Genomic DNA, 19,924 nt, shown 5'->3' with positions numbered 1-19,924 from the left:
ACAGTGATGGAGGACAACTTAAGGTCTACATTACACGAGACAGCAGAGCTAAGAAGAGCAGAAGAGAATTGAGATTCAACACGTGTCGAGTATAAACAGCTCATTCAGCCGTGCCGTTAAAAACGCTTCAAAGGACGTGAAGAGATGAAAAGATTCAGCCCTGCACTATCCTGAAAATATGCTCCTTGTCTTTGAGCGGCTGAAATATTATTACTTATTCATTCTGCTTTGTCTTTTCAAGCTCTCGTATCATCACTAAAGTGTCCACGGCGGGTAGGTTTTATAGCAGCTGGATCTTTAATATGCTAAGAGCAGCGTGGACTTCCTTTCAGCTCTAATCACAAAACTGAGAACAACCGTACCTGCCTAGAAGAATAGCTTATTGCTCGGAAGTTGCTCTTTCCTAGCTCATGACATTTAATGGTATTCTCAGCTATGCTTCATTTAGGTATCAACAGTGTTGGGGAAGACTAAAATTATTGATGCTACTAACTAAACTACATTTTTCAGTAGTTTGAAAACTTTTTTCCCTGAGGCAGTAATTGAACACACATTCTCAAAACTGTCTCCTCTCTCTCATGTAGTCCTGAGAAGTAAGTGGTATTTATTAGTTGAACGAATCATTTTGGTGAACCAAATCAAATGATTCAAATGAATCAAGTGATTCAATTGAATAAAGTAGGCTCATTTGAGATACCAAATGCCAAAAATAGACGAGTACAAGGCACCGTCAGTCTGGGTAGGAGTGAAATATATGCAGTCAAGATGGGCAGTGCTTTGTTGTGATATATCGAATATATTTTAAATTCTGTTGCTTTTATATGAAAATAAATATGATGAACAAGACACCCAAAGTACCAGTTATTTAATTTCCCCCTAAAAAGACATGTTTTCCATCTGTGTCCCATACAGAGATCACACTGTCAGTGTTTAATTCAAACATTTTAGATTTAGCATTAAGCTGTGTCGTCAGAAAGTCGTTTCCCATCATGCCTTTTGTCAGCGCAGTGGGGGGAAGCATATGCGCCCGACTGCGCCATCTGGCACATTTTTTTTGCATACGTCAGTATGACATCAGAGAAAGTTGGACCACACTTGGACACATTTCTAACCAGCATGCATCTTTTGGTGATCACCGTTTTGGTTTTGAACCGATTTTGCTAATCTCGAATGTGCCAAGTGATTCAAATGAATCAAATGATTAAAATAAATGAAATGATTTCAACTAACCAAACTCCTGGGATGAATCAGAATCCCAACCACGAGTAAATGTATCGTTCGAGAAGGTGGATAGTAGCTCAGATCATTTAGACATGGAAGAATTTGATGAGAAATGTTTGAGTTCATATTGAGACCTCTGACGGCAGACTTTGGTAACATCTAAATGCAGTTTGAGACATCTCTTCTAAAACCAGATCAGGCAAAAGTGAGATTTACTGGGGTGTTTTTCTCAGGGGTAAAAAAACAAACAAGCTTCTACAGAAGTATTAATTTAATTTCACAAATGTCTAGAAACAACGGAGCGGTTCACACCACAAGCGCTCACGGGTATTTATAGTAATGATCGTTCAGCGCTACATCCTCTAATATTTTTAACTAGAGTGAGATGCGCTTCATTCAAGCCCTTTCCGCTCCGTGCACGATGTTTCTCACACACACACTCACATTGGTGGTGGTGGTTGAGGAGATTCGTCCTTCTATGCAAAGCGATTTAAGTGCTGAGAAAAGCGCTATATAAATGTAATAATAATAAAATAAAATAAAATGTTTATAGTTCACTTTGTTTGTGATGAGCGTTTTGATTATTAGATTTACGTTGTTTGTTTTTAGCAGTTTATTACTTTGTGCAAAATATTAAAATGGTCTTAAGATGTTTTATCAGTATGTTTTATCAGTCCCAAGGCCTTCTATGTGCCATACACAACATGTCTAAATGTAAAATAAATACAAATTCTTATAAAACATCTGATATTACCTTTTTATATTAATATCCAGTTGAGAGAAATAGTTGCTTTTTTTTGTAAATATTGGAGAATATTCTTCGACGTCACTGCTTTGGCTCTCGGGGCCCAAGATTCTCATCTTTGAGAAGCACTATTTTGAGTGTTTCAGATTTTTTTTCTTTTACAAAGTACTCCGATGGAAATGTAACTGTTCCAAAAAAAAAGTACTGTCTGGACCTGTCCTGGGAAGTAAATATAGAGACCGGACATCTTTAATTGAATACCCCTGTTCTAGAAGAAACTACTGAGATACTCATTTGTGATTTTTCTTTTCTGTGACACTGCTGTGAGCTCACGGTCCTTCTACGCCTATTAAAGGATGAACAACTACAGCGACAGACAAATCCATAAGGTTCAGTGAAATCCTGCATGCCGTTACAGCCTTTGTTAGCCAAACTAATCTGCTAATGGAAAAATGTCAGTGACACTTAAGCAGTGACAAAACATTTGAAAAATGTATTTTATGTCAGCCAATGGAGAGCTGTTTCATAATAGCACAATGTACATTACCACACAAATCAATCAAAACAGGTGCTCGGTATCTCGCTTTAATCCGGGCTAATGTACTTCTGTTGTCACGGTCAGCACCATGATGTGCTCCTGGCTTCATCATCATAACATCAGACACAAGCTAACTACACTGATGAAACTGCTAGAGATGCAAATGCACTTAAGGGTAAAGAGTTAGTGCCAAGCTTTGTTCAAATCCATTACTGTACAGGCATAGCGATGCTTGAGGAAAGATAAACTCGACTCTGGAGAAGAGCAAGGATAATTTCAGCCTTCATATCTGGTCCTTATGGCATCTTTCATCTTTAACTGGATATCAAAAGCAAGCCGTTTAATTCAGACTCTATAACTCACCTCCGAGTCCGGGTCTCAGCCGGTTGTCGTAGCCGTCCAGCAGGCGGTCCAGGATGCGTGTGAAGAGTGTGATGTTGTTTTTGAAGGCATCTGTTGTGGCATCTGCAGACACTGACCTACACGACAAAAGCGTAAACGTCAAGAGTACGTGGGAACTTGATAGTCTCATCATGAACAGGAGGGGAAAGACTTTAAAGATATGGAAAAATGAAGGCAATGAAACTACTGGCTGTCTGATTCGAGGAATTGCCTGATCTTCAAAATGCTCCTGACATCTTTTAGGACTTTAATTATAGTTTCACATGCTGCAAGTTACAGCTGAGATGCTCTGAGAATCATTGTACGGGATTCAAATTCAATTTTAAATCATACATGCAGACTTTGGAAAGCTATTTGAAGACAGCATTACGCTTAAGCTAGACTTTAAAAAGTAGTAAGCTGATTATTTATTTAAAGAAGCAAAATACGTATTGTAGATAACAATCAGGTTGTATAATAAATAATTTTTTTTAATATATATACAAAAACCATAAGGATATCAATTAATATGCCAGCCACCTATTTCCACATATAGTACATTTACACTATGACTAACTAACTAACTAACTAACTAACTAACTAACTAACTAACTAACTAACTAACTAACTAACTAACTAACTAACTAACTAACTAACTAACTAACTAACTAACATGCAGGCAATTTTATTGTTTTATAAGTAATTATTTTTAACCACTTCATAATAAAACACTGAATCAAAAGCTTATAATAAACTATATACTTTAACAGAATATTTATTTGAATGAATGAATGAATGAATGAATGAATGAATGAATGAATGAATGAATGAATGAATGAATGAATGAATGAATGAATGAATGAATGAATGAAATGTCATTTTGACTTTTGTAAGTAATGGTTTTCAATTAAACAATCAAAGTTATAATATTAAACAACATCATTAGCAAATATATTTATGTTACAAAATAATATCACAATAATAATGCTGACAATTTTTGGCTAGGCTGTCATAAGAAATTATGAACACATGCAAAAATAAGAGAAAACCAACTAAATTAATCACTTACTAATATGCTGTAGTCAATTTTTGTGAGCCTTTTAATATTATAGTGCATAGTAAAATAAAACCTGTTGTAAACCGTTTCTATTTCATAGCTTTAAGTGTAAAAGTGTACACGTGTAAGTGCTTTAAGTGTAAAATACCAAACTTGTCCTTTAAAAACAAATATTCCCTCCAGACAACTATTTTGGTTACTACTGTACATACATACATAAAATGACAGGCAGGCAATCTTGTATGTGATGACAATATTCTTATACAACTTCTTTGAACTGACACGTCTAAACAAACAGTATTGCTGAAATGAATCGGACTTTTAAATGCATGACAGAAAGAGAACTATTCTTGGAGATCGCTTTGATTACTGTCTTGGTTTGCTTGTGCACAATACAATGAAACATAAAAAAAAACTTTTCTCTTTTCTGGAAAAGGTAGTGTTGTAACACCCCAACACCGCTCTGATGCTATGAGATCTTTCACTCTGTTCCACATGTTCTACTTACAGGAAAGTTTATGTGAAACGCAGCCCGGGAATATAATTAACATACTTAAGCATAATTGGCTTAATTAGCATAAGCAATCATGCATGCATTATGAGCGGCAACTTGATCTGTTTTCTAGCTGACTGTTAAACCCCTATAAATGTAAGAACACACTCTCTCTGTTCCAAAGCCTATAGGAATGTAGGTAGTGAGTATTATTTGCCATTTTTTTGTAATTATTTGTGAAATTCACTTACAATTTCTACACCATTCTTTCCAAGTATATAATGTTGTGTTCAAGCCATGTCGTAATTACCGTAAATCCGATTTGACAACACGTCACTTTCTACTCGGAGCTGTTCACATCCTCGGACTATGCGTTTCTATGGCAACACTATTAACACCTAAATGAATATGCAGTGGTCAGGTGGTACATTGGTCACGTGGTACGAGTCGGAGCTCTCAGAAAATTCCCATTTACAAGTTGTAATTACGATCTCTACGGGGATTTGAATGCTTTTTACAAGTTGAAATCTCGTTATTACAGTAATTACGACATGACGTGAACGTTAATACACTTTAAATATTTGAATACTAAAAAGTATCAATACAATCTAATTAACTCTTTCCCGGCCATTGACGGACATTTCCGTAATTTATGAGACAGTGCTACCACGCCATTGACAGGATTTTCCGGCTTTCCAAGTTTTCACTGTTATACGGTAGGGGGCGCTATTAGGCATCTTCTGGAAGACTACTGAATCTCCAGATCAAAACACATGCGAAGAAGATGCAGAAACAAGTGATATCATATGTAGTCATATTATGCATATGTAAAAAAACGAGATCATCAACATTAAACAGCATATAAATCAAAACTGCCTGATGTTACTGAATTAAATGTCTTCCCAGGACGAGCTACAGGACTGTGAAGCTTTAGGGGTGTTGATGGACTCCATCTTCTCCATCTGTGTTTTGATCATCTTTCTGAATCTCATCATGGATGTAGTCTTTAACAAAAACATGTTTTTCTCCACTTTTTGATCAAAATGTTGCTTTTATTGATCAAAACATAATATAAAGCTAGAATAAAACCTTTTTCTTTTTTAAAGCAAAGGGTCTGTTCTTTCTTTGTATATATTGCATGTTCAGATATTCATACAACCAAATATTCTCTTGTCCATGACATTTTTGTGAAAATGATCAAAAATGCAGGCAGTGGGTGGCAACTTTTAAAAAAAAACACTGGCGGGGAAAGAGTTAAAATGTACTATTGTGTACGCTATGCATTTTATGCTTTTTAGAGTATCTCATCTTTAATTTAAAAACATCCTAATGTCAAACTCTATTGGAATCAACCATGACTCGTGGGTCGAGCTGTCGAGCTAATGAAGTTGTCGTCTATGTAGGCAGCAGCGAGGAAGCTCACTAGGTTTTGGAACAGAGCCCTAGATTGTAAACGGACATGACTGCGCAAGTTGCTCTAAACGTGATTTCCGTCCAACACAATCCGAAGTAGTTCAGCTGGCAGATCACCATATGTATAATTCTGTTCTCTGCCACGCGGTGATACCTCGGCTCATTATAGGGCACACTTGTAGCTAATACCTATACAGGCCTGACATGCATCAAAAGTATTTACAGTTTTTTTCAATCGCTAACAAGCGCTTACCCATACTTTAGATAATTTTTCTAAACTCTTAACACAGACTCACACCTACAAAACACAATTGGCCAAATGGATAATTTTCTTCTCAAAAACACATTTTGTTAATTATATACTAACTCTTCATTTCAAAATAGAAAACATATTTCTATGCACACACTAACTTTACCAAAACACTGGAAATCTGACTCAAAATGAAATTATTATGTCAAAGAATAACACTTGTTTTCACTTCACAAGATACATGCAGTCAATCAAAGTACACCAGGTTTCAGAATACTGGCTATTCTTGACATTACAAAAACTGCATAGACTTTTATGTTTCTTGGTTGGGAACTGTATGTCCACATGTAGTAATGTTCACATTCAAAAGTATTCCAGTAAAAAGCAAATCCTTTACTGTTTACTACAGGAGGTACAGTAGAAACACGGTATGATAGAACAGAAAAAGTGTTACAGTAGTGCTTACAGTGAACAAAATATCCATGAAACACACAAGCATTCTGAAAAAAAAAAAAAAAAAAAACTTTTTTTAGTACTTTTGTTTTAGTACTAAAAAAGCACAAAATTACTGTATCTAGTCTCTGCGATCTTCAGGGTTATGCCACATGTTTTCATCAACATCACATCTGATATTATCCAAGACGATGCAATCAAGAACTGTGATGTCCCTGCACCAGCATCCATGGCTTCAAGGAGGGACATCTGGTCATGTGGCTGATGGTCATAAACCGTCCACCTCCATGCAGAAACGAACTCCTCTAGGGATGAGGAAAGGTGAATAGGGTGGAAGGAAGAGACTTACCAGTCTTGGGTGGACTTCAAACCATGTTGTTATTGCTTGAGAATGATGGAAAGCCACATTGTCCCAGGTAATTACAAAGGTTCTCATGTTTTCATGAGAACCAGGCGCTGCTCTAGAACCAGGCGCTGGTGGAGATCATTGAGAAAGGCAAGGATGCGCTCGACATTATAGGGTCCACTGGCTCACTGCATCTCTCACTGGGCCTGCTCTTCTCCCTTCTCCTCCTTTTACTGAATAAGTGTCAATGTAATAGAAAAAAATATCCCCTGCCACTCTAAGCCAGACTGGAATCAGCTGTGGTTGGCACAATTTACCCAACATAAATCAGCTCTGTGTCAATTATTCAATTGTTTGTTTATTATCAGCTGAGATATATTGTCTTTGAACTGATCATTGCAGAAGCAGAGGTTTTTTATACTGTATCTAAGGTTTGGAATATTGTTTTTGCTATTGTGGGATGTTGTGTGTTAACATTCGTAAATACTACAAAAACAATCCATAGTTTTGTTGGGAGGTATAGCTTGTCTGTTAAGAAAATGTAAGCATTGTGGAAATGTGTTCACTGACTGCATATTGTGTGAAAACGACATGAAATGTGTGAATGGTATGGCCACAAAATACCGATGCTGTGCTAATTGTGTTTAGAGTTTTGAAAATGTGACAACTGGCTGGACAAACGCTTGTTAGCGACTGAAAAAAACTGTAATATGAGCTTATTACATGGCTTTGAAGCCTCATAATGTAAGCATTCGAGTGAGCATAAAGCACAAGAAACCTGAAGGGATTTCAATATAATGGCAACTCTTAAGGTTCCTCATCGGTTGGAGGACACACCTCCGCTTTGTGCTCCTTTCGCAGGGCACATCACGCGTGACCCAGATTAGGGGGAGGTTTATCTGATCCCGTCCCGATTCCACAGTTATTCACTGCTCGTGGAACCCAGTGAAGCATATTTCATGAATCGACTTTATGACACAAGCAGGAGGATGGGGTTGCTTATCACATATATTATCTAGATTTATATAATATTGGTTTATTGATTGGTATGGCATGACGTGACCGTGTTCACTCCCAGGAGAGGGGTGTGTTTCAATGTTTTAATATGAATAAAAAGATAAGGACATCAATCATAATAAGTTAAAACGAAATTGACAATGAACCTAAGCTGAATGTGTACAGAATGATCAGAGTAATAATAATCCATGTGGTCACCATTTAATCATGGGTTTGCAACAAAATCAAGTTAATTATTGTTTGATTAGCAGGATCAAAACAAGCAACATTTAGACCAAAAACACTGACTGGCTGCCCCAAAACACACAAACGCTGCCGTTATACACTCAAAGGGAAATACTACAGGTGTAAATAACCATTCTGGATTTTACAATATTGATTTTCCATTTTTGATTTTGAACTATGCCAAACTTTCCAAAACATTGACATTTCAGACAACGTATAACATTTCCAATGTTTTATGTCACGTTAGCATCAGAAAAGGCAATTTTCTTGCTATAAGAGACCCCTAATTTATGAAAATGCATGTTTGGCTTTTTCCATTATTATGAAAAGGCCTGAAATTAGGGATCAGAGATTCATGATTAGTCTATTAAGTGTAATTCACAAACAAACCATTACTCTACAATATAAGGAAATATCTTAATTTTTTTATATAAAATATTACAAAAGATCCCCCCCCCCCAAAAAAAAAAATTAAAAAAAATAAAATAATTAATTTATAAATTAATTAAAATAATAATATACAAAAATGTCATAATATAAATGTATATTTATGAAATATTTGGTTAAATAAACAACCTTTTGACAAATGGATATGGCAATTACCAACCACTGGGATCACGATTACAAAAACAAGTGACTGACATTTGATGTTTACTATTAATAGGATTATGCATAATTAGAATGTAAACGCTTGACTGGGTAAATTATTTTATCTTTAAAAGCTAATTAAACAAATGCAAAAAAATCAGCCTATGCACCTGTAGTTCGTCCCAGAATGGGAAAGCGCTCGCGGTTCCACACACGCTGTGCTGCACCACCTAGAGGTGTACGACCATCCACGATCATGTAACACAATTCGATGATTTCACGAACCAAGCCTGGCTGCATGAATTAAACTTGCATTCATTTATGTCTCATCAAACAAACATGACTTTGTCAGTCTTTGATAGAGGAGCGCTTTCTTTTGGTGACCACCGGAGTCGTGCGCCGCGTAAAGGTCTCCAGTTACGCACGGACACAAAAGGCTTCGTGTCAATCCTGTACCAGAAACGTGATCAACCGAAGGATATATATATTATTTTGATGTGTTATAAAGCACAACATCCCCGAGTCCATTTACAGAGCGAAACCAAGACTGTCAGTCCTACCTGGTGTGCCAAAACAGCGTCAACACGAAGATGAGAAGATGAAGCGCGAACCTCTCCCTCATTTCTGCCACTCAAACCTGTGTATAAGAAGACAAAAGACTGAATCCATAAATCAGTGAAGAAATTGAGGTTTGCTTCAGTAAAATACTGCCGATCACACAAACTAGATTACGGGTTAAGTTGGTCCATAAGCGCAAACAGGTCCATACGATCCACCTGCTGAGCTTAGACGATGGATCCCAGACATTTCATTAATATTTTCAGCGTGTAACAATCCATGATATGAATATCAATATCTCTTACAAACATTTCAATTCACAAGATGAGAAAACCACGAGTGTCCACGACTTGCGCTGTGGTGACGATGACCTCCATGTAAATGGCAACATATGGTTCATCATTTCCACACATGGCCAGAAACACAAAATCCAGAACGGTGAAGTACTCAATGGAAAGGACACCCACCTGTGATCCACCAGATCTGCTCTGTCCTTATGAATAAACGCTGATAAATAAAAACCGAGAAGTGAAAGTTTATTGCCAGCCGATGAAACCGGATCACGAGTGTTATTTAAAAGCGCGCACGTGGATCGGGAACGAACCTTTAATGAATTCCCATAATAACTCAATATAATATCAGATGCGAATGAGGGGTCTCTGATCCTCCACCGCGCCTCACTCTCTCTCTCTCTTTCTCCCTCTCTATCTCACTCACTCACTCTCTCTCTCTCTTTAACTAACGCACCGACGCGCCTTGACGCCCCGCGATCTCAGATCTTCTTTAGTGAATCTCATACTGCTCACTATTTATTTATTTTTCTCTTGAAAGAAAGAAAAGGGGGGATAACTAAAGAAAGAGACAGACAAAGAACTGGGTCCTAAGGACAGTTATATTAGGGTGCTGATTGCTCGCGCACGCTCTCGTGCACACATCACAAAGCCCAAATAGCACACATGTTGTGTGATGGTGTATTCATTTGTAGTATTACGTTTTTGCATAGATTCGTATATAATACAAATGCTGTGATTATTTACTTGCACTCATGTTCCAAACCTGTAAACCTGAGAGCCTGTGAAAAAGAAGAAATTGTAAAGAATCGTTTTCCATTGAATTGCATGATTACTGTAGGAAAAAACGTTTGCAAAACACATTGTAGCAATGTTCTTAAGCATTGTGGCAGAAATCACACATATTGTTCTCATATGGAACACAAAACAGCGTTATTATCAAAATTACAAAGCTGCCTTTACACGCAACGGAAATACATGTGATCACTGGCTGTCAAGATAAGTTGCAATATTCTTGATTTATTTAAAAACAAACAAACAGAATACCCACAGTGTGAAACAATGCTGTGCTAAACCAATCCTAAACATAAACAATGTTTGCCCCATAAATAATAATGCATTTTGCATATTGCAGAAACTTAATGCACTGTTTTTGTCTGCATGCTTGTCCAATTAATGGTTTAAACCTTGTAAATATGCAAATAGGAACATTAACCATAATTAAATAATTAAACCTGAAATCCCAGTAATAAATACTAACTCAATGTAAGAAAAAAGGGTTCAATAGGGTTCTTTATAGAGTTCTAGGGTTCTTGATTACATTTTTAAAGAACACTTTATGTCAAAAAAGTTTTATATAAAAAGAAATGTCTGAAATGATTGCATAAAACTTTCACGTTAAACAGGTTATTTATCTTTTTTTCTATAGTGATAAAGTATGCATAAGCAGTTTTGCTCATGCTCAGAACAAAATGTAATAATTAAAATGATATCCATAAAATGATCCCATGATGGGAACCCCTAAAAAATTATATTTACAGTATGAAGCGCCTGACAGAAGCCTTTAAGATTCTATATTGAACCTTGTCTTCTAAGAGTGTGGAACAAGATAACCCAGAATTCAAAAATGACCCCCGAAAATGAGATTATGCATTTTTTTTCAGCTTTTAAAAAAAAAAAGTATATATATACAAATCTAGATTATAATTTTAAATTCATCAGCACTGCAAGATGTGGTTGGATTCTAAAAATGTTAAGTCACTGTCCATCTGTCTGTTAAACAGGGGTCTAAGATCAGGTCTTTTAGTTATGCATTATTAATGGTGAATAAAATGATTTCCACATGAAAAATCAAGCTCTCTCTCCCTTTCCTAGGAATATTTGATGTCCCACTGTGATATCAATAGCAGGGGGTATTGCAGTAAAAATGTGTGTGTGTGTGTGTGTGTGTGTGTGTGTGTGGACGCATGCTGAATCACATAACCAGACACAAACTTTATCTTAATCTAGCAAATATGTATTAAACATCATGCCGTTCAATAATATTGTATGACCCTATCTGCCTCGCAATATTTATTTATGCCGGGGTGGCATTCATACATAAACCAACAGACACAATGAGATCCTGCAATGCTAATATAAAAATAGGAGACAGCAATGACTTTTCATCTTCTAGACGTCTTTTGAATAAAAGACAAATACACAAATCTCACTATTATACCAGTCCAGATATTCCGTCAAATGAATAGAAAATGACTGTATTCTGCACTAATTCCGTCCGTCTGATGACTCTAAACAGACAAGTATGTAACTTGTATTTAGTAACCTGTATTAGCTATTGATCAGGTCCAGATGATGAATCTGTAATTGCCCCTTGTCCCCTCCAGATTCTGCATAAATATTTAAAGCAAAAAGGTAGCCGTGTTGGCCTGCGGTCCCAAGAAGACAGATGAGAGTGCAATGTATACACGCCAAAGCAATTGCCAATGCAAATACACATTCTGCGGTAGCATTTGATGCAACATTGTGTTGCTATGAAAAATTGTGTTTATAAGCATTTCAGGTGATGCTTTGTCAAAGGCATGGGTTTTATTTCATCCCAAAATTTGTAAAATCATTTTATTGACTCATTTTTGTTCAACCAGGCTGGTGAGAGTTAAGGCAGGGGAGGTGATTTGTTCCAGAAACATTTTGGTATGCTGGTTGAAAATCTCTCCACATCCTGATAGGATAATATTTTTAAATAGAATGTGCTTTCAAATTAACAATTTGTGCTTTCAAATTAACAATTTGTAAGAAACTCTGGTAAATTACATGTTATTTTGTTTAGTTGTCTTTTCAGAATTGTGATAAAAAATTATTACTCGATTAATCCAGAATCATGCAGCTCTACTGTACAGCATATAATAGGCTATGCAGTAGGCAAGTATTGCATCCAAAGACGCGTTTGCATTTGCATGAATGGAATATTATTAGCAGTTTCTTCATGAAGGTTTTTAGTCTTTGGAACGATTGGAAAAAAATATTATAGACAATCTAAAATGGCCTATTCATTCATTGGATGAGCTCCAAAATGTATCTCAGTTCAACAAGAGTGTTTTCACATCTCACCATGCAAAAAAAAAAAAACCACCAAAAGACAACATTTTATCTCGTCAACCAGAACATTGAGAAAACAGTGCACTTAAACGTAATGACTTCCAGGATTCCGTCATTAGCATCTCTCCTCTCAGTTTCGTTTCATTCAGCTCTCATAATCACACCGCTATTGTGTTATGAAGCACACCGACCGCCTCCATTCGAGTCATCAAGTATCCCATAAGGCCGCATGGGTGATGATGGCATCTAATTGAAGCAGTTAGTGGGGTGGAAGTTGCTTGGCTGTGTGTGATTAACATGGAAAGTATCAGAGATCAAGACTGTACACAACAAAGCATGACCTGCGAGGACCTTCTCTTCGTGACGCCCTCCTGGCAAAACACAAGTGTTTGGTTTCGCAGAGCAAATCCAGGCTGCGCTTTGAGTAAATTCGATTAGAGGAGGCGCTGGAGTGCGCTAGTTTGTGCTTCACTACCTTATAGTGCAAGTAATTCAAACGTGTGATCTTCTGAAATGAAAACGGTCTTGTATTTGCAAAATGATTATCCACCTTATTTTTTACATTGGAGTGGATGCGGCCATTTGTAACTTCCCAGCTAACAGGAAATGTTCTCAGAGGTTCGCTCAAAGTTATGAACACACTTTTTTTCCCAGTAATGTTCTATTAACATTACTGGAAGAACATTTGTTCATAACTTTGAGTCAGTTATCTGGTATTTAATAATATTCTCAAAACATTTTGTACATCATTCATGTTATTTAAGTTTTTATATGTTACTACTGCAAAATGAATTATAAAATGCAATGTAACCCATAACATTCTCACAAAAAAAAAGCGTTTTTGAAACATGAAATAAAATGGAAAACATTCAAAATAACTTTTTCATAACTATTAGCTATAAATGTTCTTAGAAAATATTGTTAGCTTGGTTCAGTGTGCGAGGCTTCCGGTGTCGTTCGCTTCCAGCTGTACAAAAACACTGTTATGCTGCTTGATATTGCAAACTGGTATTTGTTATCACAGTACTTTAATATCATATTCATAACCATAAACAAATTTTTAGAGCAAAATCTTACCGTTTACTGCACTTAGTTACTCTTCTAGGCATTTCCCAATAGCGCGGTAAATGAAGTCTCGCACATTCACAGGAAACAAATGCGATCTGCCCCTCCTGTGAGCGCGCGTCCCATCAGGCCTGGCACGGGCACTCAGGTGTTCAGTTTCACACGGTTATGCACATGTCCTCGCTGGCACCGAGTGACCGACACACAGAGTCAGACTGACTCCAGCAGAGCCGCACTCTTCCGATGACATGGAGCTGTCTGGAACACAACAGAACAGTTGCATTTGAATTATGCTTTGTTTGGATCCTTTACTTTTGCAACACGACTGAGGTTGGTAGGAGATGTTTTGTCTTAGCGCACACAGAGACACATTAGGCTATATAAAAACTGCAATGAGTCACAGTTAGTAGCCTAGCCTAACAACCAGTCTGAGATACATGAATTCAAAAGGAACAACTCAATTAAAAAATTAAATAAATCATAATTGTATCAGCATCATGTCCTTCAAAACTCAATATGTATCTTTTTTTCTTCTGTGGATGAAAATGTTATTATTCTCTCCAAATTGTAAATTTTAAATCTCATGTTTGCTGTCGAGCTCCTAATTAGATAAAAACACAATTAAAAGTATTCTAAAAATTGTCCATATGATTTGTGCACTGTATTCTAAGATCTTCTGAAACCATACAATAGTTTTGTTTGAGCAACAGCAACAAATCTCATTCATATATGATTGGTCAAACTTTATTGTGTCAATTTACAAGATGCAAGTATGTGGCGTCACTCAACAGCAAATCTTGTGCAAATTTGATTATGTGCATGTGAGAACGAGATACGAGAGCTACAACTAAAACGTTTATCAGAGAATAATTACTTAAATAAATTTTTTTCCTCTACATGAAGCAATCATACTTCTTATATACTTCATAAGACTCAGAATACACTGCATGTGTATTTTTGTTCACAAGTTTTTGTAGTGCTTTTTAGGGGCATGATTGCTTGTCGTCATTATACGTTTTCAAGAACTGCATGAAGATCTTTAAAATATCCTTTTAAAAGTAATACAATTTTGGAATGTCTTGAGCATGAGTATTTGGGTGAACTACTCCTAGCATCTAAATATGTGTGCCAAGATACACTATGCTTTCTTTCTTTTTTAAAAAAAGAAATTAATGATTTTATTCAATAATGAGAATGTAATAAATTGTTCAAAAGTGACAGTAAAGAAAAATCTACTTTTTTTAAATGAATGCTGTTCTTTAGAACTTTCTATTCATCAAAGAATCCTGAAAATGTATCATGGTTTCCACAAAAAATATGAATTGTTTTTATCATCGATAATAAGAAATGTTGTGTTGAGCAGCAAATCAGCATATTAATTATTTCTGAAGGATCATGTGACACTGAAGGCTGGAGTAATGATGCTGAAAATTCAGCGTTGATCACAGGAATAAATTACATTTTAGAAGATATTAAAATAGAAAACATTTATTTTAAATTGTAATAATATGTCACAACATTCCTGTTTTTACTGTATTTTTGATCAAATAAATGCAGCCTTGGTGAGCATAAAAGTCTTTCAAAAACATTTAAAAAAAATCTTACCGATCGTTTGAACAAATACCTCGGAAATGACAGACACTAGCGTAAAATCCTCGTTCCATGTGGGTGAACAATATCTGTTTAAATCTTGTCATGTTTAAAACGCATTAGCTCTGAGCACTGCACATCTAGCACACCTTTCTGCTGTAGTGAGCAGTGATATTCAAACTGAGTGAGGAGACATACCATCGTAAACCAGTGGAACCTCAGAGGAATATTTCACACTATACAATACCAAGCACCATATGTCAGTTTTTACATCTGATATTCCTTTATGACCATATGGACACATTTGTTCAGCTTTTAACAGCCCTCATAAGATTAGTTTGAGATGATTTACTGAAACCCAACTGAGAGCGTGTTTGGTGTACGTCTTATTCCGACGTCTATATTTCAGCTTGAATCCCACAGGAGGTGTTTTTCTGTGTGACTCGATGTGAACATACGTCTTGTCGTGCCTCTGAAGTACGATAACACACGTGCTCCTTGGTTCCTGCGAGGAACGTGGGCGTCCAAACATCATTTCCTGGGCTAATAAATAAGGTTTTCCTTTCCTCAAGCTCGGCTGCAATTTTGATCTTTCTCTAATTGCGTTTTCAGATTTTTCCCCATCTCTCCCTAAGCAATACCTCTTATCATCAAAATCTGGAGACTAATATAAAAAAACCTTTTATTGGTTTCTGTCTCACGTAACGGTTTGAAATCACAAATTTTCAATGCCAGCACCAGTTTTGGACTGATAAGATATGAAATACGATAAGTCATGCAAACACAGGTCAAAGGGTTGTTTGTGTTGTTGTCGTGTTGATGTGGAGCTCATATGCATGTAGGCGGTGAGTTGATTTCTGAGGTTTAAAGAAAAGCTTGACGGATGGCAAACTAATCCTAACACTAACGATTTACTATCACTATTGCTATGTTAAAGGTTAAAGACAAACAAACCAATTCAATTCTAAGTATTAAACTCTTTTAGTATTATTTATTTAAAATATATTTCATATAGTATGTATTTTATAGTTTATATTATTATTTTGTATTAGCTTTTATTTTAATTTTAGCTTGTCATTTTGTTATGTGCAAGTTAAAGTTAAGTTTTTTGGGGCTTTTAGTATGAATATGTTAGCCTTATTGTTATCTATAAGCTAGTGTGCTCCAAAACAATGACAACATTTGCATTTAGAAGAAATAAGCATTCAAAACGTACAGTCTGTCACTTACGCCAATATGGATCAATGATTTTGATGACATCACTCTGCACTTCAGCTCATCAGAATTCCTGCCCAATCAAATGCTCTCTAGAATCTGAAGCCCCGCCCCTACATTATAACTGGATGCTGAAGCTGCAGCTAAAATCAGTCACTTAGTCACACATTTACTATTTTCTACATGGTAAATGGCACATACACTGTTGTTTGTTTAACTTAAAAAAAGTAAGTGACCTTAAAAAAGTTCATTGAAATAAATAAAAAATGAGTTAACACAATGAAGGAGATTGGTTTAATCAAAAGAAACTCAAAATATTATGTTATCTGAACCACATAAATTATCTAAGTTGATTTGACAATCAATTTTTTTTTTTTTTTTTTTTTTTACAGTGTAGTGAACTATATAGGGGATAGGGAATGAATGAAGGGTCATGCATAGCAATGGGCTATTAACGTTAGTTCTCTGGAAAAAAAAATCTGATTACTTATTATTTTATAGCAGAAATAAATAATGCGTAAAATAAGATTCTTAACAATGCAGTAATCCTGCAGCCACTCTGAAGGGAGGGGAATCCATTTGGTCCCTGAAAAATATGAAGCATTTAGCATAACGGTATGCAAGGGCACAATCAATTGAATGTGCTATTCAATAAGTGGACAGGGAGAGACAGAAATCGAAGCAGGGGGAAAGAAATAGTGTCTTGTAGGTGCCAGGATTAACACAGAACTCCTTCAGTCCAATCAATGAATCAACGGCCCTGTTTACACCTGGTATTAAGATGTGTTTTGGTTGATCGGATCACAAGTGGACGACGCTAGGTGTAAACGGGGTCTGAAACAATTTGAGTTTGTCCACTTTCAAACACTTCCAGAGGTAGTGGAAAACATATTGCTTTCGTATTTTAAACATTCACGTGGTCGAATGTGTTCGAACAGCCACAAAAGACGCCGACTCTCTCACTGACCTAACGCGTGAACATTATGGGAAGAGCTCTAGCCAGACGAGATTTAAACTGTCGGCTGAAGACACAAGTTTGGTTTGAAGAGGAAAAACATACCAAGCACAATGTTCTCTCAGCATTCCTGATTTCTAACACACACTCACAGCGTTCGGCTGGTCTTGCGGCTGTCAGAGAGGAAATGAAGCTGCTGTTTCAGTGTGTTTTTCAGTAGTGTTCAGTGCGTTCATATGTAAGTTGCATGAGCTTATTTCGTCCATTAGATCGACAGATCTGAAAAAGCCGATATATGTACCCTCCCCTCAAAGAAATCAGGACAGAAGTGGTTAAACCCGGACAAAAGAGCCAGATTAAAACACCAGCTGTAAACAGGGTCAATAAGGCCAGGACACACACACTGCAGTCATTCCTCAGCACTTTTGAAGACTAAAGAGTCACACTTTCTGTATATCTATTTATCTGTCTGTTTTATCATTTTACCCAATCAAACTTCTTTCTTTGTAAAATGTTCGGCTTAAAAAGTGTTTCACACGGTTGCAGTGACATCCAAAACACTATTGGGGCCAGTGCACTGATTATCCTCAGGGTTATGTATGTGTGTGTGTGTGTGTGCTGCTTTACCTAAAGGCTGTCTGTACCTCAGGACGGGCCGCACCGACCCCAGGAACCTTTATTCCAAATGCTGTCAGTCACGATTCAATCAGTTCTGAGTTCAGCCTGACCACTACATCTCACAATTACACCCTCGTTCATACGAGGAGATGCCCTGTGACATGAGCAGCAAAACAGACAAATAAATAAAACATGGACCCATAGCAAATGGGGATGTTATTCTTGCATTCTTATCAGCTGAATGTCAAGAACAGTCTGAGTCATAATCATTTTTTTTTTTTTTAAGAAATTAAATGTAGCATAAAAAACATTTTAGGGCAATTAAGATTTTGTAACATTAGGACAATGTCTTCAACCACCAATTATATATATATATATATATATATATATATATATATATATATATATATATATATATATATATATATATATATATATAATTAATATATAAAATATAAAGTAAATAAATACATTTACAAAGTGAAAAAAGTATAATTTTACTTTATTCAAAATAAAGTTTATTTTTTACTTTGAAAATAGACCCTAAAAATAAATAAATACAATTATGATGCATGACAATTATTCATATTTATTAATACCTTCCAATAAACAGTTGTCCTCTAAACTACAGCAAAGTGTTTGCTTGATTTAAATATTGTTTCATTTGTGCTGTTTTAGATGTGTCAGATTCCCGCTCTGTTGCACAAATGTCAATAGACTGCATAAGCAAACAATGAACATGAAATGATCAATTATGTATGAAATGTTCTAATCTATCCAATTACCTTAATTCGCAGTGAGACGGGCTGTTTGACATCACTCAAGCTTTCTGCTGCTGTAAACGGGAACGCCGGTGTTTTCGGGTCTAAACCCCCCACCTGAGAGCCAAGGGCCCCTGCTGAGCGCATACGCCACCTGAATGCAAACTCTTCGTTTGTGATCATAACAGTTCAGCTCTTTACGCTGAGCAAATTACATCACCATCTGCACCACTTAACACACCTGTTTGGAATGATAATGTAGAGACCATAAATACTTTGTTACAGTTTAGCACATCACAGCAGAATGGTGTCGAGGGTCACCTCACCTCTGAGATAATGGCAGACATTTCTCATTTGAGTTTCATGCACTGAACCACTTCATGCAAATGACTGTAAATCACACAGCAAGTTCCTCTGCCGGTGCAACTACCAGCTCTTAGGAAACAGTGACCTCTAGTGGTTGTGTTAATACGTACACATTACAAACAGGCAGGCCAGAACACCAGAACAGAGGCAATTGATAAGGTGCATTACTATTGCACATATACCAGTACTTACTTTTACCTGATGGGTGATGGCCTATACAAGGTGAACAAATCCCATAGACTTTAGTCATATAAGAAGACCACAACATTTTAGAGACTTGAGGCTGGGCCCTGTTGACTTTCCCAGGAAAACAAACCACATACACTGTAGTTAAAAAAAAAAAAAAAAAAAAAAAAAAAAAAAAATTGTGCCAATTACTTATAATGACAACTAAATTGTGTTGCATTGTTTGTTGAGATGACTCAAAATTTCAAGTTATTTAAAATTACACATAAAAAAAAAAAACTAGTAACAATATAAAAGCCAACCCAAACATCCAGAACACCCTGGCAACAATCTAACAACCACCCAAGACACCCTAACAACCACCCAGTAACCAGCCAGAACACCCTGGCAACAATCGAACTACCTAAGACACCCTAAAAACCACCTAGCAGCCAGAACACCCTAGCAACAATCTAAAAACCACCAAGCAACCATCTAGAAAATCCTAGTCCTAC

The 19,924-nt window shown here is 36.4% G+C and overlaps 1 protein-coding gene across 5 annotated transcripts in view; it reads right to left on the bottom strand.

Annotated features, from left to right (window-relative positions):
• Nucleotides 1-19,552, bottom strand: part of gabra2b (gamma-aminobutyric acid type A receptor subunit alpha2b) — a 73,186-nt gene extending 53,634 nt beyond the window's left edge. The window contains exons 1-6 of one of the 5 annotated variants that reach the window (XM_079630877.1): nucleotides 19,205-19,552; nucleotides 18,903-19,119; nucleotides 18,127-18,271; nucleotides 13,752-13,997; nucleotides 9,288-9,364; nucleotides 2,868-2,983 (exon numbers count right to left, since the gene is read on the bottom strand). In XM_079630877.1, coding sequence (XP_079487003.1) covers nucleotides 2,868-2,983; nucleotides 9,288-9,349 — 178 coding nt within the window. In that variant the 5' untranslated portion in view covers nucleotides 9,350-9,364; nucleotides 13,752-13,997; nucleotides 18,127-18,271; nucleotides 18,903-19,119; nucleotides 19,205-19,552. Of the gene's footprint in view, nucleotides 1-2,867; nucleotides 2,984-9,287; nucleotides 9,365-9,752; nucleotides 10,090-13,751; nucleotides 13,998-18,126; nucleotides 18,272-18,716 lie in introns of those variants that run through there. The other 4 variants (XM_079630875.1, XM_079630876.1, XM_079630878.1 and 1 more) reach the window with 4 other exon arrangements.
• Between the last annotated feature and the right edge of the window lie 372 nt (nucleotides 19,553-19,924).

This window comes from Phoxinus phoxinus (genome assembly GCF_949152265.1).
Source record: "Phoxinus phoxinus genome assembly, chromosome: 12".
NCBI lineage: Eukaryota > Metazoa > Chordata > Actinopteri > Cypriniformes > Leuciscidae > Phoxinus > Phoxinus phoxinus.
The sequence above is the reverse complement of the archived record's forward strand: the minus strand, read 5'-3'. Positions and strand labels throughout refer to the sequence as shown.